The sequence below is a fragment of the Schistocerca gregaria genome, chromosome 2 (assembly GCF_023897955.1).
Source record: "Schistocerca gregaria isolate iqSchGreg1 chromosome 2, iqSchGreg1.2, whole genome shotgun sequence".
In the NCBI taxonomy this organism is placed as follows: Eukaryota; Metazoa; Arthropoda; class Insecta; order Orthoptera; family Acrididae; genus Schistocerca; species Schistocerca gregaria.
The window spans coordinates 714685498-714712520 of record NC_064921.1 but is presented as its reverse complement, the minus strand read 5'-3'; the positions used below and the strand labels follow the sequence as shown (position 1 = coordinate 714712520).

At 42.4% G+C, this 27023-nt stretch overlaps 1 protein-coding gene across 3 annotated transcripts in view; it reads right to left on the bottom strand.

Moving 5' to 3' along the window:
• Positions 1-854: 854 nt before the first annotated feature.
• Positions 855-27023, bottom strand: part of LOC126334842 (uncharacterized) — a 45320-nt gene continuing 19151 nt past the window's right edge. For all 3 annotated transcript variants that reach the window (XM_049997508.1, XM_049997507.1, XM_049997506.1), the window contains 2 exons: positions 7996-8100; positions 855-1224 (listed from right to left, as the gene is read on the bottom strand). In XM_049997508.1, the coding sequence (XP_049853465.1) occupies positions 1132-1224; positions 7996-8100 (198 nt within the window). In that variant the 3' untranslated portion in view covers positions 855-1131. The remainder of the gene's footprint in view (positions 1225-7995; positions 8101-27023) is intronic.

Here is a 27023-nt window from a genome sequence, read left to right as displayed (position 1 = left end):
ACACACACACACACACACACACACACACACACACACACACTATTACCCGTGGCCCAAGTCAGGGATGTCCAACCTTTTAGCTTACCTGGGCCACACTGGAAGAAAAATAGTATTTTTGAGCCGCACAAATTATACTTAATATTCACAATAACCATCAAAGAGGGGAAAATTTAATAATAATAATAATGGGATTGACCAATGAGAAAATAGCATTGTGTGGCAGGAGTTTCAAATTAAAAATATTCAGTTTTAAGAACTTAACATAATTTTTTTTTAACTGATCATGTAATTGATGCTCAGTTCTAGGGCCGCTTTGATACTGGATCTGGGCTGCGGGTCAGATACCCCTGACGTAAGATTACATTCAGTTGTCACTAACAAAAGTGGATGGCACTGAGCGAACCAAGATTACCAAGAGCAGATGTGTCTCTCCTTTCTTTCACAATCAAGTCGTTACAAGATCTTTTATCTAACACATTCACCTACTCAGTGACTTTCACAGTTACTTAACAGACGAACACTGCAATCTGGCAGCAACACACACACACACACACACACACACACACACACACACACACACACACACACACACACACACACAGAGAGAGAGAGAGAGAGAGAGAGAGAGAGAGAGAGAGAGATATATATTAATGGTGCTTAATCCAATTCCAGGTATTTTTTTAACTGTAGTGTAGTTATGAGAAATACTTACCAACTTGTCTCTGAAAAACATAACTTTCTTATAAATCTGTACGTCATGAGGGAGTAGTTGGTGGTGGTGGTGGTGGTGGTGGTGGTGGTGGTGGTGGAGGAGGAGATGGTAAGGGTATCATTTGATTCGCCCTGTGAAAGACTTTTGTCTAAAAGTTGCTTTTATTAGAATTCTATAACTTGTTTCTCATTTCAATTTTTTTTGCACAGCCATGGAAAGTAACACAATCTATGACAGTTGTTCGCTTAGTAGTGCATCAATCTTTCACATCACAATGAAATAATACTGCTCTTTGTAGCTTTACATCTTAGCATAGAAAAAATAGCTATATTGAAAAATCTGTAATCAAAAGCTGTTAACTTAAAAAGAGTAAACTCTGTAGCGAATATAATTGCCAACGGACACAGAAACAATTCATTTTATAGCATCTGTACAAGTTGTCCAGTTTCATACAGCTGTTTGACATCTGTACCTCCACCAACAAATTTCCCCTTTACAAATACTCTTGGAACCTGTTGAAAATAAAAACACATCAGACATTAACAATATTTTATCTCAATCATTCATAAAGACAATGTAAACAAGTGATACTTATTTCAATACAGCTGTAAACTATTATACTAATCTAGTTATTTAATAAGCTTCTCAATTCATGAGAAGGAAGGAAGCAAGATAGTGATTTAACTGCCCCATCAACACTGAGGTCCTTAGAGATGGAGCACAAGCTTGGATTGTTTCGAGAATGGGAATGGAAAGTGTTTATGCCTTTTTCCCCCTTTCAAAGCTGTCATCCTCGCAATTGCCAGGAGTAATTAGCAAAATCCTGGAAATCTGGATCATCGGGTGCAGGTCTGAATCGCTGTTCTCCTGAAAGTGAGTCTAATGTGGTAATCACTGTGTCACCTTTCATGAGAATAGTGTACAATAAGTACAACTAAAGCCCGTAAGATGCTTGCAAATTATCTATTTGACAAATTTTATTCTGTGTTTGCTAAATGACAAAAATCTCATTAACAGTCCTCTCAACCATCATGTGAGAAGTCTTTCGTCAGCTTACTTAAACTACCATTTCAAAAGTACATTCCTCAATTCAAACTTTGTCACAAAACAGTTAAGGCTCTTGTGACGAGACGAATTGACATACAGTGTGTTTGCTTTCGTCTTGAGATATTAAGCCATGTCTGTTAAATGATTTTTCCGGACAATCGGCCAGTACCTAAAAGATTAAACCTCCACTGCTGGTAGCAAACTTGAGGCAAGTCTGAGGCTGGAGGTTATATGTACTCTCACACTAACATCCATGGGGACATTTTCCCAGTCACTATCGCTGTAGCTACTCCACCGTTCTTTGCAATAGATATTCGTTGCAACACGGGAAATCAAGGTCCACTTATCTGAAGCCTTCTCATTTCTCCTTAAACCTTTCCCATGTTTATGAATTTCAATGACATCTATGAACAAGTGCATGTGGTAGCTCTGTTCTTCTTCACTGTGAGAACCTGTGTGTCAGCACATTTTATTATATGATTGGTCTGGACAGTGAGTGCTCTACCACACCAGATTTGTTCACTTGTCCCAAACTGCAATACCGTTTATGTTTGGTGTTCTGGTATTGCAGATCAGCTGGTCATGCCAACAGACAATTTCCACATGTACACGGGATGTGGTACAATCCTGACATTGCAAGATGTGCGCCCCCCCCCCTCCAATCTGAGATACCCTATAATGTTCTTTGTTGGTTCTATATATAGCCTCATGTGCAATAGGCAACCGATTCTGTCTGTCACCCTGGAGATGAACAACAGAAAGGGTGTACCCAAATCCTTCTGAGTTTTTCACTTTGAAGAGAGTACGGTTTTGTGACACATCTTACTTAGCTCATGGAGTACAATTTGTTCCTTAAATCAACTCAGAAGAGTCGTGTGTTGAATTCTTGTTCCTGCAGCTCACAAGAGTGTTAATAATACCTTTTTTGACTTACCACACTTTCAAATCATGAGCTGAACCAGAAAATCTGTGTATTCCACCAGTTACATAAGGAGTGCCACAACACACAACATGCAGTGAAATTACATGTCAGACGAAATGTCATGTAGTCTTCTATTGCACAAACATGGCATAAAAACTGACCAAGAATATCAATGAATGTATCAGATTAGCACAAGACATACAGGATCCATCCGCTATGGGGAGTCTGTGCTGTGGAAGATGGACAATGTAATACTAATGCCTATACACAAGTTCTCCCTCTGTGGAGAAGGGCTACCACTCCCATTTGTCCAGGGAAGCCCCCATGGACATTGGCATGGTAAGTATATGTAGCCTCTGACAAAGCTTCCCCCCCCCCCCCCCCCTCAAAAAAATAAATAAAAATTAAAAAAATAATATTCATAATCTTGCTGATACTCATATTTCAAAACACATGCAATGGATCCAGTCATTGTGTGTTGTATGATCCACTACACAAACATTGCAAAACTCAAGGGTTCTGCAAGTTTGAAACAACTAACAGCTAGGTTCTTCTACAGTTTAAATAGATAACAGATTTAGTTCTGTAAAATGCATCAAAACATATCACCATAATTTATCAAATATACATATCAGTTGGAACAAGTAAGAGAATGCTGACTAATTATGATATTCTTGCATGTAACATCTGCCAGACCTTGTGCCTTCTGGTCACATTACTTCTGTAATTTGTAGTTGTCACCAGATGCTCCATGATGTACAGTCATCCAGAAATCTTCTCTGCCCTTTAGGTAATCCTGATTACCTCCACACTCCTGCAGTTCTAGCTCCAGTGTTACAAATGTGATTCATTCTGGACCACTCATCATCCATTCGAGGTATTCTGCAAAGCATCCAATCCTATGGAAGAAAGCCAGCAACAATCCACATGGATTTTCAAGAGTTGGTTCCTTTGTGAGCTTATGTGAGCATTGAGCATTCCATCACTCACTCATTCATTCATTCATTCATTCGTTTTAAAGTAGGATCTCAGGATCACTGATTTCATAGCCAACATCTCTGTTGATAAGATTTTCCATTAATCTGCTCTAAACTGACTCTCTAAGTAACACTATCCCAGAACGTCCATGCAAGGATTTTTGTTAGACTACAGCCCACGAAGTGCCACAGGTAACTGTCTACTTTTGTTTCACTTTATGTGTGTCGCAAGTGTGCTTCAGACACTGGATCTTGATGATTCTATTAGTGTTTCTGTGCGGAAAACATCATAGTCATACACAATGCTTTGAATTCCTGCCTCACGTAAACAACTTTTGTACTGTTCAGTAATTGTTTGCCCTGTATAGTTCGCAAGTTGCCATATTTTTACACAATTCTGCTGATTTTTGCAGACATTGGCCCACCAAATGTGAGATACACCAGTACCTTTGGCTTTTTCTATTTTTCCCCCTCTTTTCATGTGGCCAATTAATGCTTAAGAACTTCTAAAAATTTGGTCACTGGAGTACCTATTCTTGTGAAAGATTTCCCATGGCTGATGTAATTCAGATGTAAGGCTCTTGTCAAATGATAGGTTGCATACTCAATAACTGATGTTTTATGACAGCTGCTGGCAGCTCTTTGACTGTATGCCAAGATCAATGAGCCATGTAGATGACTGCAAGTCTTCTCCCTCTAAGTTCACCATAAGTATGCCCAGGAAAGCAGGCTAAGCAGGCTACCAACAACCACCACTGACCGTGTTCCAAATACAACACACTGAACAAGAAGTCAGTACATGCTTGAACATATTCTTCATTGCAGAATCATACCTTTCACCAATTAATCGTAATGAATCCTTTCATCAGACCAAGGAACAATGAGATTATGTAGAAACTAATCATGCCAATGTCTGGGTTTTTGGTCCACTGAGAACGGATGGAATCTATTCAGATACTCTTTCCATAATCATACTTTTTATGTGGGAGCACAGCATTGCCTCAAGGAACCTAGCAAGTTGAGACTATGTTATTCACTTTGAAGCTTATGAGACAACTTTCTCGTTTATAATGGGATTTAAAAAGTAAGTTACCATTATTATGCTAGTTCAAGTGGGTATTATTGAATGCTACATCACAATTCAAAGTGACACAGATTCATGAACCCATTTTTCAACAGTCACCAAGTCATCGTAAACAATGATCATGACTTTTACTCACCATTCACTTCCTCAAAAACATAAATCCACTCCATCACAGAGCCAGTTGAGAACCACTTTGTGAACATTCTCAATGATGAAAATCTCTTTCCCCTTCTTCAGATGTTCTTTCATTTTGTCTAAAAGGTGGAAACCATAAGGCGCAAGATCTGGACTGTATGGCAGATGCTTCCACACCTCCCACAGCAAAAGTTTAAGCAGAGCTTGTGTTAGCATACCATTTGGGGCATTGCACTGTCACGCAGAAGACAGCCCTTTCTTAATTTTACACACCTCTTATACTTTACAGCATGTTGCTGTACAGTAGGGATCGACAATAGTGACTGTGCCCTTTGCCATAAACTCTGTGCCCACAACACCTTTACATTTGAAGAAAACAGTGGCCATGACATTCCCTTGCTTTGCAATCCTCCTGCAGCAGTAGGATGTATCTCCATTATGAATCTACGTCTCATCGCCTGTAATGACGTAGCTTAAGAAATCATTGCCTGCTACAGAAAAATTTTCGAGTTAGTCCAGAGACACCATAAACCTTGTGCCTTTGTGTGCAGGTGACAGTAATCTCAGTATCCAGCATGAGCACAATTTCCAACCCTTTGGACGGTCTCAAATAATGGAGTAAGCACTGCCTATTGAGATGCACACATAGTGGCCAATGTTCACAACAGCCACTCTGTGATTTCTCCAAAACAGCTCTTTGATTACCTGGACATTTTTGTCTGTGGTTGATATTGATGGCGTTCCTCTCCAATCACCATCATCTACATTTGTGCAGCCTTGACCAAACTGTTGGTATCATTTAACTACAGCTGGTAATGACTCTGCATTTCGTCCAGATACCACCAGAATTTCACAGTGAATCTGTTTGCAATTTAGAGGCTTTGCTCACGAGACTCTTACTGTCATACATGCTTCAGCTCTGGAGTACATTTCAAGTTGCTGTGCCATTTCACTCCCACACTGGTGCACCTGTTATTAGTACCACAGCACAACAGTCAGCAGGGAATGCGGGTCACACACTCTTCTGACAATGCACCCCTCTTTTCGCGCAATGGTCCTAGCATGAAACTACCTGAGGAGTTAAGGAGCTATGCAGTCTTCTAGCTGCTAATGTGGTCACTGTCAAGGCATCTTATGAATGGTTCTTCCAAGAACTTACACAACTTCTCATAAGAATCCTGGCATCACATGTCGAACTCAGCATTTCATTTATTAACAACGAGAAGTATAATGCTGGTATCTTCTTGTAGCTCCGAGGGTGATATTTCACCTCTCGATATGTATGGATTAGATGGTCTTTCCTTGGTCAGTATACAGCCATCAACTACTGCTATATGTACTGTGAGAACTACAACCACCTCTTCTGTAGCAGTGGTAAAGCCCGAGACTGGTGGCAATCTCTCGTAGTTTCACAGTGGAATCCTCCCTCTGTTTACTAGAGAGGCTGATAAGGATCAACTCATCACCTTACAACGCTTCTGTGTGCTACTGCACAAAATTCAAAGTTAGACAAACTGCTACCTTTTTGCCTAGGGACCACAAAGGCACACACAGTCACACGTCAAGGAATTGATATTTTCAACAAGAAACATGTGAAGATACGTAGGTTTCTTGGAGGTCATGTATAGCTGCTGGAAGATGCAATTAGATCTTTTCCTCGCCAACACAGTTTGATTGACATTTATTTCCGATAGCTGCAGCCAAGTTCACATGGCATTTGTCATTATGGCTATAAAGTCATGTCGGATGGAAGGCAAATGTACTTACCAATTGCCTTTTCTATCATAGCTTACACAGCTTCCTAGGTTCTTTTACATCTCCTCCCCAAAGAGCTGTTATACATAAATTCTCATGTTTGCTGACACTGCTCATGCGTAATGTCCTCACAGACATTTTGGCAGGATGCCGTGTTTTCTTGGTACAGTATTTGAACAATGTATCTTCTTATGAGGTGTCCCCTGACACTATGCCTCATCCAAGGAAACAGCTCCTCCATTCATCTGGTTCTCCCTGAAGGATATGTTTCCAAATGCTCCTGATACAGCCAAGTATTCTGTACGATGGTAGTGTCACATATGATTGATGGTGACATTGTTGCCATTTCCACCTGAGCAACAAAAGGTAAATATCCAAATTTTAAAATTTTAATGCATTTCCAGTACTTGTGTTTCAATACATTCAAACAGTTTTGGGTTGTTTGATTCACATGACCAATGATGAGAATAATGGTATCGCAGTAGCATCCTTTTCATCTGAAGCAGATCTATGTAGGGTAGGACAATAGTGATCCAGCCAGTGGACAGTGACTGCATTGCCCAAATAGGTTATAATGTTTATTGTAATATTGCAAATAATTATTCACTGTAAACTAACTTCATAATGTGCTGTAAAGAATAAGATTATGTTCATCTGTCAGTCAAAAGACTGATTCATCGCTGTATTGTACTGTGTTGTACAAAGACTGTAACATTAACTTTATGCAATGGAAATTAATAAAATGTTAAACAACATGATTCACTCAGAAAACGCGATTTTGAAAGCGAGTACTTTCATTACATGAAGAAATTTATGCATTTCACAAAACCTATAACTGTGTAGAAATTTGAAACAATGAAAAATGAAACAGGTATACAAAATTTTTGGCCTCCTAGAATTCAGAACACACAATGTATACAATTGTCATAGAAATGAGAGGCAACTATTTTGACAGTCACGAAATATTTTTACCGAAACCCTCAATATTTCCAGAGAATCAACTCTTCTATGTCAAATAACAGGAAAAAACCTACAAGGGAAAGTGGAAAAAAGAACCAATGGTGTATTCAAGACAATGTAGTTCAGAGATGAATAATTTCACATTGTGATTCATACCAGCAAAGCGCATTATGTGTGGAATCAATGAAACTTTGAAAAATGGTATCAATTCAATATTATAAACAGGAATGCAATATTAAGGCAGCAAGCACCCCCCCCCCCCCCCCCCAATTCTCTCTCTCTCTCTCTCTCTCTCTCTCTCTCTCTCTCTCTCTGTGTCCAAAATTGATTGTATTTATCTTCAAGGATGATACATACAGAAAGAAACAAATGTATTCACACATTACTGAACAATGCAACTTACTGATCTGGCACCAGTGATTTCTGCTAGCGCAGACTGGATTGCATCACCATCATCCCTATTGTCTAATTCAATAGCTGTATACTTGTACTTCAACTTGTCAAATACCTGAAATAGAAAAAAGAAGCTGTCATTGAAGAACTCTCAAAACTGTCAACAAAAACAATTTTGTTATACTGCAATAAATCAAGAATATTGTATATTTCAGTGCAATATAGTCTTAGCAAGCAATATCAGAAAGGGCCAAAAAATAAATAGAAAAAAAATTAAAATGGGAATAAATTTAAAAATAAGATTCATGATAAAATTATCAATTCACCTTTAATTCTGACTGCTCTACCACCAAGCACACAAATGATTACTAAAATGCTCTTGAATGTTTTGGTATTACTCAAAACCTTTTGTGAGAAGGTGGGAGGGGGGAGAAACAGGAGGAATTGAATTGATGAGTGTGAAACAAACAAGTGGTATTTATGAATATTTTGAAGCATAGAATCACTATCTCATTTTAAGGAGAGTACTTCAGACTTCTTTGGAGGTGAACCATAAGATGACTGAACTTCTTCTACGAGATTCAAGGTAAGGAGCTGTACAATGTGTGGCTGTTCCGAATAATTACCACATATGATTAAGTGATTCAAGATGCCTAGCATATTTGTTACACTCATATGTGAGTCACAAATCAAAAGAAATCCCTACAAGTAAGACATTTTCTTTACAAGCAATTAAGGAACAAGCTGTAATACTCCCTCACATTCAAGGCAATGACAACACATATTGATATGTTATTTGATATCTTTTTTTCCATCATTTTCTCTTTATGTACATTATTTTTTTCAATTTTGGATTATATTGTACCGTAAATATTGTGATATAATTTTACATACTGAGGAAACCAGTCCTTGTTGTTCTGATCTTTCACATTTGCTGCACCAACGACTGAAAAATTGTACACATTTAAATTGGTTCACCCAGTTTCTTTTATACTAAATTTTGGAATAATACAATGGAACTTCACTTTTACATTCTCCAATTTTAATTTTTTTGTGATTCTACACCATGAATTTGTAGTGTCTGTAAAAACCCTTTAAATACGAAAAATTGCCCAATTTTACATTTTTTTCTAGAAAGGTTTGTCTCGATTCTTGCTTGCCTTCACTCCATTTTCTTCCTGTTGACATTTGCTGAGATTAAATGAGTTAAGTGGCACAAAGATGGATGGTTCGCACCAGGTGTGGTGGTGGAGTTAAGGACATATTTTAGGCCATTGTGGAGACGAGAGATGTGTGTGAGGAAATGCTGACCCAATCTGAAATCGGTGTTGCCAATACAACTTGCAACATTTAGCTTCACTGCACAATTATGATACAACTTCTGCTAGGCTGCAGTGGTAATGGAAAAATGAAACAGTAATGCAAAATGTTCTGGACCGAGCCAATATATGACGAAGGGGCCCAGCCACCACCTTTCCTTGTACCACTTTTAACTCAGTCTCATCTTTTTGCACTTATTTCTAATGTACTGTATTCAGCAACAATATAAATTGCTGATCTTTAAATTCAAACACTGAGTCTCATAGAATACACTCAGTCATAATCGAGGAAATGTCACCCATTTCTGACTGGTACACTCTTATTGACTGGTGACTTGTTAAGTCACCCAATAGCCACCATACCACACTGCCACCTGTGAAATGAGGTTGCCTACTGTATGTGTGGAGAGGTGGAGTCTCCCTTCTGCAACGGAAGTGCAGGTAGGGGTGAAAGAATTTTGTGAAGTACTGAAAATATACTTTTCGCACAGATGATGTGCTATGGCAGACGTCAAATGCAAATAGAACAAGGGTTTTGCGATGACGCATGTTAAAGACTTTCCTGTTCAAATCTGACATGATACAGTTGCAACAACTACATACAGTACTCGTGTTTATACTTTGCACTGCACACATAACACACTGTAGATCGTAAAGATTGGCAACAGTGATAGAGGGCATGAAGCGAAACTGTAGCACCTGAGCTTTCTTTCAAATTTTCATATTACACAGTGTACATATATTCACTGAAGCCAACTTCTAACAAGATTGTAATGTCAACTGTGGAAGTAAACTTACTTTTCATGTGTGTGTCTCTCATCAAGCCTAAAATAACACTAACAGTGGTGAGCATATGAAGTGCAGCTTGTAAGAAAACGTTAAACAATAACATCAACGGTGACAAAATATGCCATTAAACACATGTCCACATTTATGCTTATGGTTTAACCATTTACTTGCTGTTATGCTTTTTGTTTAATTTGATACATTCATCAATTTTTGCTTTTTTCTGGGTGAGCACAAAGGATGATCTCTCAAAGATGCTTGTTTTGAATGTGTAATTTGTGGCCACAGCTTGTTGGAAAAAAGCTCGATTATCGTGCCCAGATACCAATTTCAATTTTTTGATGATTTTTACTTGCTGTTACACATCTGTGATTTATATGAACTGATGAAACTTCATTAACACAAATTATTGTATTAAGTATTGGAGAGGATCGCGATTTTTAATCGTATTGCCAATTACATGTATTTTTGCTCATATTTTGGGGGTTTCAACATTTTCCTCGACTCTGCATTCTCATCAACTTTGCGATTATCAAGTCTGGACCACACAAAAACATAAAATAGGGGTTTCACTGTTACTTATTCCTGAAGTTTTATCAGACACTTCGTACTTGCACTGAACTAGATCAGTGTAAATAATGGAGGAGTAGGGGTAACTGGAAAATTAAAGAGATGTTTGGAGAAAAGAGAACCACTTGCTTGACTATCAAGAGCTCAGATGGAAACCCAGTTCTAGGCAAAGAATGGAAAGCAGAAAGGTGGAAGGAGTATATAGAGAGTCTATACAGGGGAGATGCTCTTGAGGACAATTTTATGGAAATGGAAGAGGATGTAGATGAAAATGAAATGGGAGATATTATACTGCGTGAAGAGTTTGACAGAGCACTGAAAGACCTAAATCAAAACATTCCATTAGAACTACTGATAGCCTTGGGAGAGCCAGCCCTGACAAAACTCTACCATCTAGTGAGCAAGATGTATGAGACAGGCGAAATACCCTCAGACTTTGAGAAGAATATAATAATTCCAATCCCAAAGAAAGCAGGTGTTGACAGATGTGAAAATTACCGAACTATCAGTTTAATAAGCCACAGATGCAAAATACTACCACAAATTCTTTTCAGACGAGTGGAAAAACTGGTAGAAGCTGACGATGGGGAAGATCAGTTTGGATTCCATAGAAATGTTGGAACACATGAGGCAAAACTGACCCTACGACTATCTTAGAAAATAGATTAAGGAAAGGCAAACCTACGTTTCTAGCATTTGTAGACTTAAAGAGAACTTTTGACAATGCTGACTGGAATACTCTCTTTCAAATTCTAAAGGTGGCAGGGGTAAAACACAGGGAGCGAAAGGCTATTTACAATTTGTACAGAAACCAGATGGCAGTTATGAGAGTCGAGGGGCATGAAAGAGAAGCAGTGGTTGCGAATTGAGTGACACAGGGTTGCAGCTTCTCCCCGATGTTATTCAATATGTATATTGAGAGAGCAGTAAAGGAAACAAAAGAAAAATTTGGAATACATATTAAAATCCATGGAGAAGAAATAAAAACTTTGAGGTTCGCCGATGACATTGTATTTCGGTCAGAGACAGCAAAGGACCTGGAAGAGCAGCTGAACGGAATGGACAGTGTGTTGAAAGGAGGATACAAGATGAACATCAACAAAAGCAAAACGAGGATAATGGAATGTAGTCAAATTATGTCGGGGGAATTAGTTTAGGAAATGAGACACAAAGTAGTAAAGGAGTTTTGCTATCTGGGGAGCAAAGTAACTGATGATGGTCAAAGTAGAGAGGATATAAAATGTAGACTGATAATTGCAAGGGAAGTGTTTCTGAAGAAGAGAAATTTGTTGATATCCAGTATTGATTTAGTGTCAGGAAGTCGTTTCTGACAGTATTTGTATGGAGTGCAGCCATGTATGGCAGTGAAATGTGGGTGATAAATAGTTTACACAAAAAGAGAGTAGAAGCTTTCGAAATGTGGTGCTACAGAAGAATGCTGAAGATTAGATGGGTAGATCACATAACTAATGAGGAGGTATTTAACAGAATTGGAGAGGAGAGAAATTTGTGGCACAACTTGACTAGAAGAAGGGATCTGTTGGTAGGACATGTTCTGAGGCATCAAGGGATCACCAATTGGTATTGGAGGGCAGCATGAAGGGTATAATCCAGTCTCTGGACTGAACACTGCAATAACAACTAAGAAGGGTAACAACCTTCACTATACTTGAGACACTGGGCAGTTGATAGGCAAATAAAACTGAAAGCATTCTGACAACATCCTTCATCAGAGCTAACTAGTACATAACCAAAACACACACACACACACACACACACACACACACACACACACACACACACACGGAAGGGTATGTTGTCCTGGCCGAATAAAATGCATCTGCACTGCAGCTCAACTGGGGTGAAATGTTGTATCTTTTGAAGTGGGTAAGGGAGACAAGAATGCTGGTGGCAGGAGGGGAGGGCTACTAACTCTGCTGTGAGCTGAAGAAACTACATGGTCTAGTCACATTAATGTGACCACTGCCTACGTCCAAACTCAATGTGCAATAACTACGCGTAGACAGCAGGTAGCAGCACTACCTGTGAAGGGTATAAAATGTGTGTCAGGGGGATACAGAAAACTGCAATCACTGTCGTAACTAGAGACCAGATTATATGCATTTGCACGTTGCATATGCATTTTGGCTCCTTTTCTCCATATTTTAAACAAAAACTAGTGACAACGCATATTTTCGCTCTACGTTTACAATATTTTAAAAATTTAGACAGGCGATCTCTAGTTCGATATAGTTTTGATCTCTCGCAGATTGACCGCATCTAGAACAGCGTGCCACTGCTAACCAAGAGGCCACTGCCTAGTGAAATTATTACAGAAGAGGAACAGGAACAGGTAGAGTCAGTGCTCCTGCGCTTGCGCCCCCGGTTCATCCCCTCCGCTGCCATACGGTACGCGTTGGCAACAATTAAACTAAACTACGCAAACTTCTAGTTGCACGTCCATTGTTTTGGTTAGGTTTCTATTGACTTGTACACAGGTGAACGTGTTTACAATGTGCAGTGTGTAACGTGTTGTGCGCCATACCGTCTAGAAGAAGAAACGTCATTTCATGAATAGCTGACCATCCTGGAACATTTTATCACAGAATTGTTTTATATTGTTGAGTTTGTGGCCAAAATGTTTTGTGCAATAAAAAGTTTCAAATAGACCAGCATGTCAAGACAGGTCTTCATATCACAGGAATGTGGAAGAAAGGACCACGACAACAAGTTCTGACAACATCAAGTTCCAGTAGTAGGGTTTTGTCAAAAAAAAAAAAAAAAAAAAAAAAAAAAAAAAAAAAAAAAAAAAAAAAAAAAATTTGAGTTTAACATAGATGTACGTGAAGCATTCAATCCAAGCAATATTCCTCTTCACAAACTTACAAACCCTATCCTCAAAGGCTTCTTGTGCAAATAAAAGTAAAATTCTATCATCACCAATTTTGGCTGCCAGCAGTGTTCAGTCTACCTATATGAAACTGTTTGTTAAGGTTCTCATCAAGTTTCTTTACAAAGTAACTACATAGTTTATTTTTGTTTACATACAGTTTAAAGAAATAATTAACTTCTTTCAGACAGATTAAAAGAAACCAGAGTTCCTGTGATTTTCTATAATGTGAACAAGTCTTTTGTCTCTCTCTCTCTCTCTCTCCCCTCTCTACCTCTCCCTTTTTTGTGAATTACACATCTCTCTCCCTCTCTCTGTCTCTCTTTTGTGAGTTACACATATGGCCCAAATCTCCTTGAAGTCCCTCCGCTTCATTCCTAAAATTCTCCTGCTCTGCAATCACAAATTCTTGCATCTCATCTTCCAGATGGAACTCCTGCCCACCTGCATGTAATGCAGCATACATAATGCCACCCAAAAAACTTTCCAGCCCTTTCCTACCATGGGCTACCACTATTCAACATATCTACAAGAATCCCCCACAAATCTCTCCCACATCCTCTCACGGCTGACAAATGCTGTCTGGCAAATGTATCTAATTTATCACATCCTCGAGACTCTCACCCACTACTATACAGAATTCAGGAACTACGCAAACCCAAAACACTGTCAAATCTTTCCTCTAAAAGCCTCAGTCACACAGAAGTATCAGTCCTTTCAAATGCCTTAATTTTTGTCCTACTTCCAAATTCAATCATGCTGGGATTTTTAAAGCCCTCCTTTTCTCCTCCCAGTCCCTACAGTGGAAATGATTTTTTGCCACCCAGCCTTCTAATCAAACTCAATCCAGAACCAATACTAAATAATCTCGACTCAATTCACTCCTTTATCCAACCATGATCCACACCCACTCCCCCCAACAACAAAAATTACTCCGCTAACTTTCCAGAATTTGTTAACTTCAAATTTTGTCTCACCATCATCCCCTAAATCCCTCTACTGGAAACTAACATTACATGCACAGAATGAACAACCCATCGCCTAAAAAATGACCCTGACCTTAAAATACAGTCATCTTCCTACAGAGGATCCACTGGTTATGATCTGCAGGGAACCTGACAGAGGGACTCAGCCAGCAGTCAGGTGTGTCCACCTACAAACACTACCACAGTGATCACATTCCTGACATCCAGCATGATCTCCAGCTCCTCCTCAAATTCTTAGGTCCATCTCTCAACCTCGAGTATCACTCCCTCCAACCCCCACCCCTCCCTGCACTACCACCTTCTAAATGGATCCTACATTCCATGAACACAACCAGCCAGGACACCCAATTATGGCTGTTTACTGTGCGTCCTCAGAGAGACGCTCTGCTCTTGTGGATCAACACCTTCAGCCTGTTGGCCACAATCGGCCCTCCTATATAAAAGGCATCTACCATTTCCTCTACTGACTCTCCACATTTCTTGTTCCTTTACCCTGCTCATCACTGCTGATGACACCTCCCTTTGCACTAACATCCCTAATGCCCATGGTCATGCCTCTATTGAACATGCTTTCCCTTTTAAAGGCATTACCGAGAAACAAATCCATGCTACAGCGTAGGGCACCCACATGGCACCATCCGATGTCAACCTATTCATGGACCATCTAGAAGAATCCTTCCTAACCATCCAGAATCCCAAACTGCTCACTTGGTTCAGATTCTTTGATGAAATCTTCACAGTATGGAATGAAGGTGGGGAAACCTTAACCTCAACACCATCACCATTCACTTCACCAGATTCCCCCCTCAACTCAACAAGTCATGAGTCTTGATACACTACTGGCCATTAAAATTGCTACACCATGAAGATAATGTGCTACAGACGCGGAATTTAATCAACAGGAAGAAGATGCTGTGATACGCAAATGATTAGCTTTTCAGAGCATTCACACAAGGTTGGCGCCGGTGGCGACACCTACAACTTGCTGACATGAGGAAAGTTTCCAAGCGATTTCTCATACAGAAACAGCAGTTGACCGGCATTGCCTGCTGAAACGTTGTTGTGCTGCATGGTTGTAACGGATCGTGCAGCCATGTCTCGATCCCTGAGTCAACAGATGGGGACGTTTGCAAGGAAACAACCATCTGCACGAAGTTCGACGATGTTTTGCAGCAACATGGACTATCAGCTCGGAGACCATGGCTGCGGTTACCCTTGACGCTGCACCACAGACAGGAGTGGCTGCAACGGTGTAATCAACAATGAACCTGGGTGCACGAATGGAAAAACGTCATTTTTTCGGATGAATCCAGGTTCTGTTTACAGCATCGTGTTTGGCGACATCGCGGTGAACACACATTGAAGCACATATTCATCATCGCCATACTGGCGTATCACTTGGTGTGATGGTATGGTGTGCCATCGGTTACATGTCTTGGTCACCTCTAGTTCGCATTGACGTCACTTTGAACAGTGGACGCTACATTTCAGGTGTGTTACGACCCGTGGCTCTACCCTTCATTTGATCCATGCGAAACCCTACATTTCAGCAGGATAATGCACGGCCGCATGTTGCAAGTCCTGTATGGGCCTTTCTGGATACAGAAAATGTTCGACTGCTGCCCTGGCCAGCACATTCTCCAGATCTCAACCGACTGAAAACGTCTCGTCAATGGTGGCCGAGCAACTGGCTCATCATAATACGTCAGTCACTACTCTTGATGAACTGTTGTATCGTGTTGAAGCTGCATGGGCAACTGTACCTGTACATGCCATCCAAGCTCTGTTTGATAATGCCCAGGCGCATCAAGGCTGTTATTACGGCCAGAGATGGTTGTTCTGAGTACTGCTTTCTCAGTATCTATGCACCCCAATTGCATGAAAATGTAATCACATGTCAGTTCTAGTACAATATATTTGTCCAATGAATGGCCGTTTATCATCTGCATTTCTTCTCGATGTAGCAATTTTAATTGTCAGTAGTGTATTTATCTCCACCACCTCAAAGGTGGCTACATCAGCACCTTCGTCCACATCAAATCAGCCGGTCTCTAACAATACCTCCACTACAACTGCTGCCACCCTTCCCACAACAAGAAATCATTTCCAAGAACAAGAAGTCATTTCCATCCATCCTAGCCACCTGAGATCATCCCATCTATAGCAACAAGCAGTCCCTCCCTAAATATGACCGGGGCATCATTATGGCCTTCACAGATAGATATTACCCTCCCAACCTCGCCTCTCCAGCCACCTACCATCTCCAACACACCCACTGCCCAGCCACAACGGTGTCCTCCTCTCATGACTCAGTACCACCCACAACTGGGGAAACAATCATATTCTCTGCAAGGTTTCCAACTACCTCTTTGTCATGCCCTGAAATGAGAAATATCCTCCTCACCCTTAAACAGAAGCATTCTGCTGCCCACCAAACTTATGCAATACTCTTATCCATTGCTACTCCGACACCTTGTCTCTTAAGCCTGCAATAGGCCTAGATGTGAGACCTGTCCCATATATCCTCCCACTATATTCCAATTAAAATTACACCATTATTGAAGTTTCAGCAAGGTAAGCAGTAAGGGCCAGACGTCAGCCAACCATAGTTTACTTTCGAGGGTCAAGTCTATGTTGTTGGTTTTGTAGGTTAGATGCTGCACGTTTTGCAGTGTAGCTGGCTGCATTCCAGCAACATTGTCCCCCAACAATGCACTCTATCAATCACAAAGTGATTTTAATCAGAGTGTACTACCTACTCCAGTCCTATCACAGGCATCTCCTATCCGATCAAAGGCAGGGCTACTTATGAAAACAGCCATCTGATCTACAAACTAAGATGCAATTAATATGGCACATGGAAATGACAACTATCAAGCTGTCTGTCCACAGGAATGGCCACCACTGAGCTGTGGTCCAATGACAATTGGACCACCCAGTTGTTTAACATCCTGCCCAGCATGATGTGCTTCATTTCAATGACAGCTTCACTGCCTGCACCATCTAGATTCTTCCTATCTTTGCTAGTCCCTGCCCTCCACCTAACTATCACCATCCCTTCTCCCAATCCAGCATTATACACACCTTCTATCCCACCGCTGCACCTACTAGTCTTTTGGCCCCCTACATTCCCTGCCCCACCCCCTCCCCAACCCCATCATCCATCCCAGCAGACTGCTGCTCACAATCGGGTCCCAGCACCTGGAGAGAGCTGCCATGTTCGTGTGTGTTGTGCTTTGTAAGTGTGGGTGTGTCTTGTATTTCAGAGGACATTTTTCTCCAAAGCCTTAAGTGGTTGGTAGTCTTTTCACTGGGCCTCACGCCAATTCAATACCTCCTCAATGAAGTGAGTCACATAGTACCCTTTTCATATAATTGTTATTCGATCTTGGACTTTCCAACTGTTTGGCATATATTTTAATTCTTTTTCACTAAATCTCTAGTATTGTGACAACTCAGTTCATGTGATTGATCATGCTAAAGCAAAATACGGCTGCAGCCATAGTTAGTGCTACACACATTTGGGAGGAGGGGGGAGGGGCAGTGGGGGGTGGGAGGGAGGAAGTAATGGGAGTCTCTTCAGATGATTTAGATCAGGTGAGTATGTCAGAGTGAATGCTGACATAGTTCATAGTGTGGTTGTCTCATGGGTATTATTGTGTGGCCTAGTCACATGGCCTCAGAGCTGTAGAATAGCAGAGGGGACAAGCCACTTCAATCTGCGTCACATGCGCACCAGCTGAGGAAGGCTAGCAGTCCTTAAACAGTTGAATCGCGTGCTACTGGGCTACAGCACATGCTCTGGCTCCAATGTGCAGGGAAAATATTTCATTTATATATTCCTACATTTGTTTCAATGTCACAAGGAAACTAAACAATCTACTCACAGTGTCTCCATGTTTCAGTTACACATATTACTTGCTTTGAATCCATGGACATAAGTGTTAACTCTAAATAGTCACAGCACATCCACCTATCTTGTGTTTCAGAACTATTAGAGGTTTTCTCACCCTGTGACCAACATTTTTTACAGCATTTTATCTCTTATATTATGCTTGTTGATAACGTCTGCTCTCTGCTCCACATCACCAGTACCCTCCTAAAGAAGAACAAGAAACAAATTATCCCTAAGATAATTTGACAGCATTCTTCTATGAGTACCGACTACTGCAAAATATGGTCAAAATATTGGAAGTAGTCCACTCAACATATGGGTGTTGCTCTATGCAAAGTGATTTAGTGGGAACTAATACATATATTTAAGCAAATCAGATCTATCTCATATCTTTATCTGCCCAGTAGAAGAACATACACCATTTCCTTGTTTGAGTTCCAGGCTTTTCAACCAGAAAAATTTCTGTTTAACTTCTTCACCTACCTACACTGGTAAGTTTTTTTCTTGTGTGCAAATCAGCACTTTCCCTAGACTGTGTAAGTTTTTTGACATTGTGTATAATCTACAAGAATGGCTTCTTCATATCACTGATCTCCTTCCATGAACGGTAGTGTAAGCGGCGTTCAAAAAGAAACAAGCCAAAGGCATAATTACAGCGACAAGTACCTTTATGTTAGAAGTATTGACCCTGGCTGTTGAGACACTTGTTCCACTGTGACAAGGCGGTGAATGGTTGTCTCAATAAATTTCCGGGGCTGCGATGTGAACCAGTTCCGCATGTACAGCTGAGGGTCGTCGTCCACAGAAGTGCAGGGAAGGTTATACTGACGTTCTTCTTTGACCAAGATGGCCCCCTTTTGATTCACTTCCTGCAGCACGGGACAACAGTCAATGCCTAGAGTTACTCGCAAACCTTGACCACTCTTCGCTGAGCAATCAAATCAAAATGACCAGGCGATCTCACCCATGGGGTCATTCTGCTCCACAACAATGCAAAGCCTCATACAGCCAACACAGTCGCTGCACTCCTGCTGAAATTCAAACTGAAGGTTCTCGGCCACCCTCCATACAGTCCGGACATCTCTCCCTGTGATTATGCCATTTTTGGTCCTCTTAAAAAGGCTCTGAGGGGCAAACGGTTCACCTTGGATGACAACGTCCAGTTGTTTGTGCAAAACTGGTTAACATCACAGACCTGGGAATTTTATGAGGCAGCCATTCACCACCTTGTGTTACATTGGAACAAGTGTCTTAACAGGCAGGGTCAATACTTCTAATATACAGGTACTGGTTTCTGTAATTATGCCTCTCTGGCTCATTTCTTTTTGAACATCTCTTATACTTTGGATCTCCTCCAATATACGAGGAGCCCCCCCCCCCCCCCCACTCTCTCTCTCTCTCTCTCTCTCTCTCTCTCTCTCTCTCTCTCTCTCTCTCTCTCTCTCTCTCTCTCTCTCTCTCTCTCTCTCTCTGTGTGTGTGTGTGTGTGTGTGTGTGTGTGTGTGTGTGTGTGTGTGTGTGTGTGTGTGTGTGTTTTTCTAAGCAATATAAAACTGTACAACCTTCACAGATTACATAGTACACATTAAAATTTAACATAGCATGAATATTGATCGTAACTTGAATATGGGTCCTAAGTCAAACCATCACCCACCTTCTATCAACTGAGTAATTCCCATCACCAACCACACAGAGTCCTTGTACAGTTCTTGTATACAGAAATACATTTTTCCTACTATTTCAGCTTTGTCAGATTGTTACCAGCTGTGGTGCATTTGAAGATAACTGATTCTGTGGTCAGACTAATCTTAATAACAAATTGAGGCTTGGCACTTTCTTACATCGATCTGTTCAATTTGCTGTGTGGTTTTCGTTTGCTTGCTATGCTGTATTTTGTTATTGCTCCAATGGTATTATAAAAATGATGGGTGTGAAGTTGGTTGGTTGGAGAAGGGACCAAACTACACTGTCATAAGTACCTCCGACCCTGGAATAACTAAAACCGATAAAACCTCACACTGTAACAGGGAACTACAACGGCCATAAAATTACAAACTATCGACAGAGAAGGAAGGAAGAAGGCGGAAGAAGAGAGGAGGGAAAGAAAGTGACTAATGACAGGGGCATGAAGGAAGAAGCACCGGTAGACAAGATAGACACCCATTAGGAAAGGAGTGGGAAGGCAGAGGGCGGGGGTGAACCACCAAGCCCCAATCGGGGCAAAGGGGAGAGCAAGATGGCCTGCCATCCTCTCCACCAACCGATAAGGTTGAAGGTCCCACCCTTAAATAAAGCGATAAAAAACCCCATCAAGAGGAAATTGCAAAACTAGATCAGACATTGAGGCACTGTCAGCTAACACCAGGAGGCTAAGTTGTGACAGTCCAGTAAGGTTTTAAACATGGCTGAAACATCAACTGTTGAAATTCTTCACAATAAAGGATGACAGCCAAAACAGTTGCAGGTTAAAAATTTATTAAAATTCTTGACCAATGTTTTGGTATATATAAATATACCTTCATCAGAAGTAAAAAATCTAAAATTACATCATGCAATGGAGATTAATAAAACAATTGTGCCAAAGGTGTTGTCAATAATTAAGACATCATCTCCATTTGTACAACATGACTATGGGCACAGGGTCAATGCACACAATTTAGCACCAGTACTTCTTGGGCAAGGTGTTGAGCGAAATGCTCTGGGACAAAGTCTGGATGGGTAAGGACAACACCATGCACAGAAATGCAACACCAGTGGGAGGACGATGGCCAAAAATTCGCCTGAGTTTCGTCCAGACTTGTGAAGAAGGGGTGTGCAGTCCTATGGCAGCCACATGTCATTCCCAGGAAATCTGTTTCTCAAATTTGATTAGGTAATGGGCCTAGGTGCAGAATCATTTGAAGACCAGAAGGAGAGCCTTAGAAGGGTGCTGCCTGAAGTGTTGAAGAGCACGGCGGCGGTCTTTTATGGCCGCAGCAATTTCCGGAGTCCACCAGGGGATCATCTTCCGACGGGGGGAACCCAAGGAAGAAGGGATGGCTGAAACAGCTGCAGAAAGAATGGCGGCAGTCAAAATCTGTGTAGACTCATCAATACTGCTGTGTGGTAGTACAGGGGGGATGGTAGAGGAGAAGGCACCCCAATCAGCTTTAGAGAAGGCCCACCTGGGAGGGTGACAGTGTGAGACACAATGAAGGAAGGTCAAAAAAATCAAGTAATGATCACTGTCACATTAGTCATCATGGACATCCCCCTGAATGGAGGGAAGGAGGCCGGAACTGTGTCAGTGTCGCCCTAACCGCCGTCTGCTTCACGTCTGCTGTGCAGCGAGCTACCTTAATTTAAGTATTAACTGTATTTTTCTTACTTGTCACTTCTTCTTCTGCGTGTTTTTGCTTTTAGGAAGCTTTAATAGTCGAGTGCTATTAAGTGTTCCATAGATCTCGTGTTTGTTTAGAATACAGTCCAGAGACAGGTAGTGCTATTTTCCTTGTTTTCTACAAGGAGTGGTTAGCAATCACACTTTAGTCAATAATCAACCGCCTTTAGTGAATTAGCAGTCTATTTAAAAGTTTATTAACACTCTATAGTAAATTGACTTCTTAGGATGGATAGGATGTGTGGCTGCTGTGTACGGACGCAGGAGGAGCTGGCCACTCTTCGCGAACAGCTGAGCGTGTTGATGGCCGCGGTCAGCCGTCTTCAGGCTGCTGCCTCGGAGTGTAGCGGCAGTGGGGAGTCTGGTGCGTCGCAAGGTACACCCCAGGTGTTACATGCTTCACCCACTGTCCCTGCTGTCGAGACATCTTCGCGGGTACCGGGCGCGGTTGGGCCACCCTCTCCCCAAGGGGAGTGGCGGGTTCAGCGGCGTTCGCGGCGTTCGCGGCGGAGGGTCAATGTGGAGGCTGGCCGTGTGGCATCACCCACTCTGCCTGTGAGTGGACATGTGGCTGCTCCTTCAGCAAGGTCCGAGCAGGCACATGGGGGGAGGGGTTTATTAGTTATTGGGAGCTCCAACGTTAGGCGGGTGATGGAGCCCCTTAGGGAAATAGCGGAAAGGTCAGGGAAGAAGGCCAGTGTTCACTCTGTCTGCTTGCCGGGGGGTCTCATCCGAGATGTGGAGGAGGCCCTACCGGCGGCGATAGAGAGCACTGGGTGCACCCGACTGCAAATTGTTGCTCATGTCGGCACCAATGACTCCTGCCGTCTGGGTTCAGAGGTCATCCTCAGTTCGTACAGGCGGCTGGCGGAGTTGGTGAAGGCGGAAAGCCTCGCTCGCGGGGTGGAATCAGAGCTAACTATTTGTAGTATCGTTCCCAGAACCGATCGCGGTCCTCTGGTTTGGAGCCGAGTGGAAGGCTTAAACCAGAGGCTCAGACGATTCTGCGGAGAGCTCGGGTGCAAATTTCTCGACCTCCGCTATCGGGTGGAGAAATGTAGGGTCCCCCTGAATAGGTCAGGCGTGCACTACACGCCGGAAGCGGCTACGAGGGTAGCGGAGTACGTGTGGAGTGCACATGGGGTTTTTTTAGGTTAGAGAATTCCCTCCCTAGGCCCGACAAGACGCCTCCTGAGACGCGGCAAGGCAGTAGGCAAAATGCAACAAGGAATAACAATATTAATGTGCTTATAGTAAACTGCAGGAGCGTCTATAGAAAGGTCCCAGAACTGCTCTCGTTAATAAACGGTCACAACGCCCATATAGTACTAGGAACAGAAAGTTGGCTGAAACCAGACGTAAACAGTAATGAAATGCTAAACTCGGATTGGAAGGTATACCGCAGAGATAGGCTGGACAGTGAAGGGGGAGGCGTGTTTATAGCGATAAGAAGTGCAATAGTATCGAAGGAAATTGACGGAGATTCGAATTGTGAAATGATTTGGGTGAAGGTCACGGTTAAAGCAGGCTCAGACATGGTAATTGGATGTCTCTATAGGCCCCCGGGCTCAGCAGCTGTTGTGGCTCAGCACCTGAAGAATAATTTGGAAAATATTTCGAGTACATTTCCCCACCATGTTATAGTTCTGGGTGGAGATTTTAATTTGCCGGATATAGACTGGGAGACTCAGACGTTCATAACGGGTGGCAGGGACAAAGAATCTAGTGAAATATTTTTAAGTGCTTTATCTGAAAACTACCTTGAGCAGTTAAACAGAAAACCGACTCGTGGCGATAACATTAGACCTTCTGGTGACAAACAGACCCGAACTATTTGAATCAGTTAATGCAGAACAGGGAATCAGCGATCATAAAGCGGTTACTGCATCGATGATTTCAGCCGTAAATAGAAATATTAAAAAAGGTAGGAAGATTTTTCTGTTTAGCAAAAGTGACAAAAAGCAGATTTCAGAGTACTTGGTGGCTCAACACAAAAGTTTTGTCTCAAGTACAGACAGTGTTGAGGATCAGTGGACAAAGTTCAAAACCATGTTACAATATGCGTTAGATGAGTATGTGCCAAGCAGGATCGTAAGAGATGGAAAGAGCCACCGTGGTACAACAACCGAGTTAGAAAACTGCTGCGGAAGCAAAGGGAACTTCACAGCAAACATAAACATAGCCAAAGCCTTGCAGACAAACAAAAATTACGCGAAGCGAAATGCAGTGTGAGGAGGGCTATGCGAGAGGCTTTCAATGAATTCGAAAGTAAAGTTCTATGTACTGACTTGGCAGAAAATCCTAAGAAATTTTGGTCCTATGTCCAAGCGGTAGGTGGGTCAAAACAAAATGTCCAGACACTCTGACCAAAATGGTACTGAAACAGAGGATGACAGACTAAAGGCCGAATTACTAAATGTCTTCTTCCAGAGCTGTTTCACAGAGGAAGACTGCACTGTAGTTCCTTCTCTAGATTGTCGCACAGTTGACAAAATGGTAGATATTGAAATAGACGACAGAGGGATAGAGAAACAATTAAAATCGCTCAAAAGAGGAAAGGCCGCTGGTCCAGATGGAATACCAGTTCGATTTTACACAGAGTACGTGAAGGAACTTGCCCCCCTTCTTGCAGCGGTGTACCGTAGGTCTCTAGAAGAGCGAAGCGTTCCAAAGGATTGGAAAAGGGCACAGGTCATCCCCGTTTTCAAGAAGGGACGTCAAACAGATGTGCAGAACTATAGACCTATATCTCTAACGTCGATCAGTTGTAGAATTTTGGAACACGTATTTTGTTCGAGTATAATGTCTTTTCTGGAGACTAGAAATCTACTCTGTAGGAATCAGCATGGGTTTCGAAAAAGACGGTCGTGTGAAACCCAGCTCTCGCTATTCGTCCACGAGACTCAGAGGGCCTTAGACACGGGTTCACAGGTAGATGCCGTGTTTCTTGACTTCCGCAAGGCGTTTGACACAGTTCCCCACAGTCGTTTAATGAACAAAGTAAGAGCATACGGACTATCAGATCAATTGTGTGATTGGATTGAGGAGTTCCTAGATAACAGAACGCAGCATGTCATTCTCAATGGAGAGAAGTCTTCCGAAGTAAGAGTGATTTCAGGTGTGCCGCAGGGGAGTGTCATAGGACCGTTGCTATTCACAATATACATAAATGACCTGGTGGATGACATCGGAAGTTCACTGAGGCTTTTTGCAGATGATGCTGTGGTGTATCGAGAGGTTGCAACAATGGAAAATTGTACTGAAATGCAGGAGGATCTGCAGCGAATTGACGCATGGTGCACGGAATGGCAATTGAATCTCAATGTAGACAAGTGTAATGTGATGCGAATACATAGAAAGATAGGTCCCTTATCATTTAGCTACAAAATAGCAGGTCAGCAACTGGAAGCAGTTAATTCCATAAATTATCTGGGAGTACTCATTAGGAGTGATTTAAAATGGAATGATCATATAAAGTTGATCGTCGGTAAAGCAGATGCCAGACAGATTCATTGGAAGAATCTTAAGGAAATGCAATCCGACAACAAAGGAAGTAGGTTACAGTACGCTTGTTCGCCCAATGCTTGAATACTGCTCAGCAGTGTGGGATTCGCACCAGGTAGGGTTGATAGAAGAGATAGAGAAGATCCAACAGAGAGCAGCACGCTTCGTTACAGGATCATTTAGTAATTGCGAAAGCGTTACGGAGATGATAGATAAACTCCAGTGGAAGACTCTGCAGGAGAGACGCTCAGTAGCTCGGTACGGGCTTTTGTTAAAGTTTCGAGAACATACCTTCACCGAAGAGTCAAGCAGTATATTGCTCCCTCCTACGTATATCTCGCGAAGAGACCATGAGGATAAAATCAGAGAGATTAGAGCCCACACAGAAGCATACCGACAATCCTTCTTTCCACGTACAATACAAGACTGGAATAGAAGGGAGAACCGATAGAGGTACTCAGGGTACCCTCCGCCACACACCGTCAGGTGGCTTGCGGAGTATGGATGTAGATGTAGAACTGCAGAAGGAGACGTCAATGGCAGAGAAAGTGCCGTGTGCCACACTAAAGTGTGTGGGAGTGCCGGTGTTTAGTAGACAGAGGTCAAGCCCTGCCAGAACAGCTTCAACTGTCCTGCCCAGGGCAGTAGTCGTGTGACTACCCAAAGAGTTTTGTGGGCACTAAATCCCCCTAGAAGTACAAAGGGAGTTGTTGATGAAGGGTGGTTAGGGCAAGGGGTGTGGGCGGCCTGACAGATGGGAGGTAGAGATTACAGATAGTGATTGGAGTGGCCAGATGGAACCTGACAGCAACTGCTTCCAGAGTGGTATGGAGAGGAACTCTTTTACTAACAATGTCCTTGTGGACCAAAGTGCAAACACCACCAGAAGCCCTCAAGGGGCCTATTCGGTTACGACAAAGTGTGGAATCCATGAAGGGAGGGTGAGTAAGAATTGACAAAACTGGTCTCCTATAGAGCAATGCAAGCAGCAGAGTTGGAGGAAAGAAGGGGCTGCAACTCCGGGAGGTGGCGCAAATATTCGTTACAATTCCACTGGAGGACTCTCAAGCTGGAGTCCAAATGGGAAGCAAAGGGACTGGAGCCGGTCACGCCGCAGAGTCGCCATCCATCACCGATAAGGACAGGGTAATGTCCATAGAGGTGGGATCAGACTCTGTTGGTTCATTGGCTGGAGGAGGGGAAGGCGGCACCTCAAGGGGTACCAGAGGGACCTCGCCCTTGTTCTTGTGTTTCTGCTACTTCCCTCGTGAAGGATGACTGCAGCAAGGTCGGGCACGGAATTACACCTGGCAATCTTGGCACCCACCGGCAGCGGATCATGCAGCCGATGTGGAACTGCAGATCACCTTTCAAGGGGTGCCAGGAAGAGACGTCCCAGGAGGGAGCTCCAGTACTGGCGGCTGCCAAAGAAGAGGAGCTGGGAAGAGAAGGGGGTAGGAGGGGGAATGGATGTAACTGAAGCAAGAAGAGAAGTGATAGGCACGAGATGGAGACGGTCATGCTTTCAACAAGTCTCAGTGTAATTAAGTCGATGTAAGGTCTTGTACTCTTGAACCTGTCATATACACCGGGCATGCTGGCGAGCGTGGAGGATGCTGCACATTACAATTTACACGCACTGGTGGGCGGAGCACAGGCACTCCCCTCACGGAAGGGGCACCCACAGTCACCACAGAGGGGATCATTGG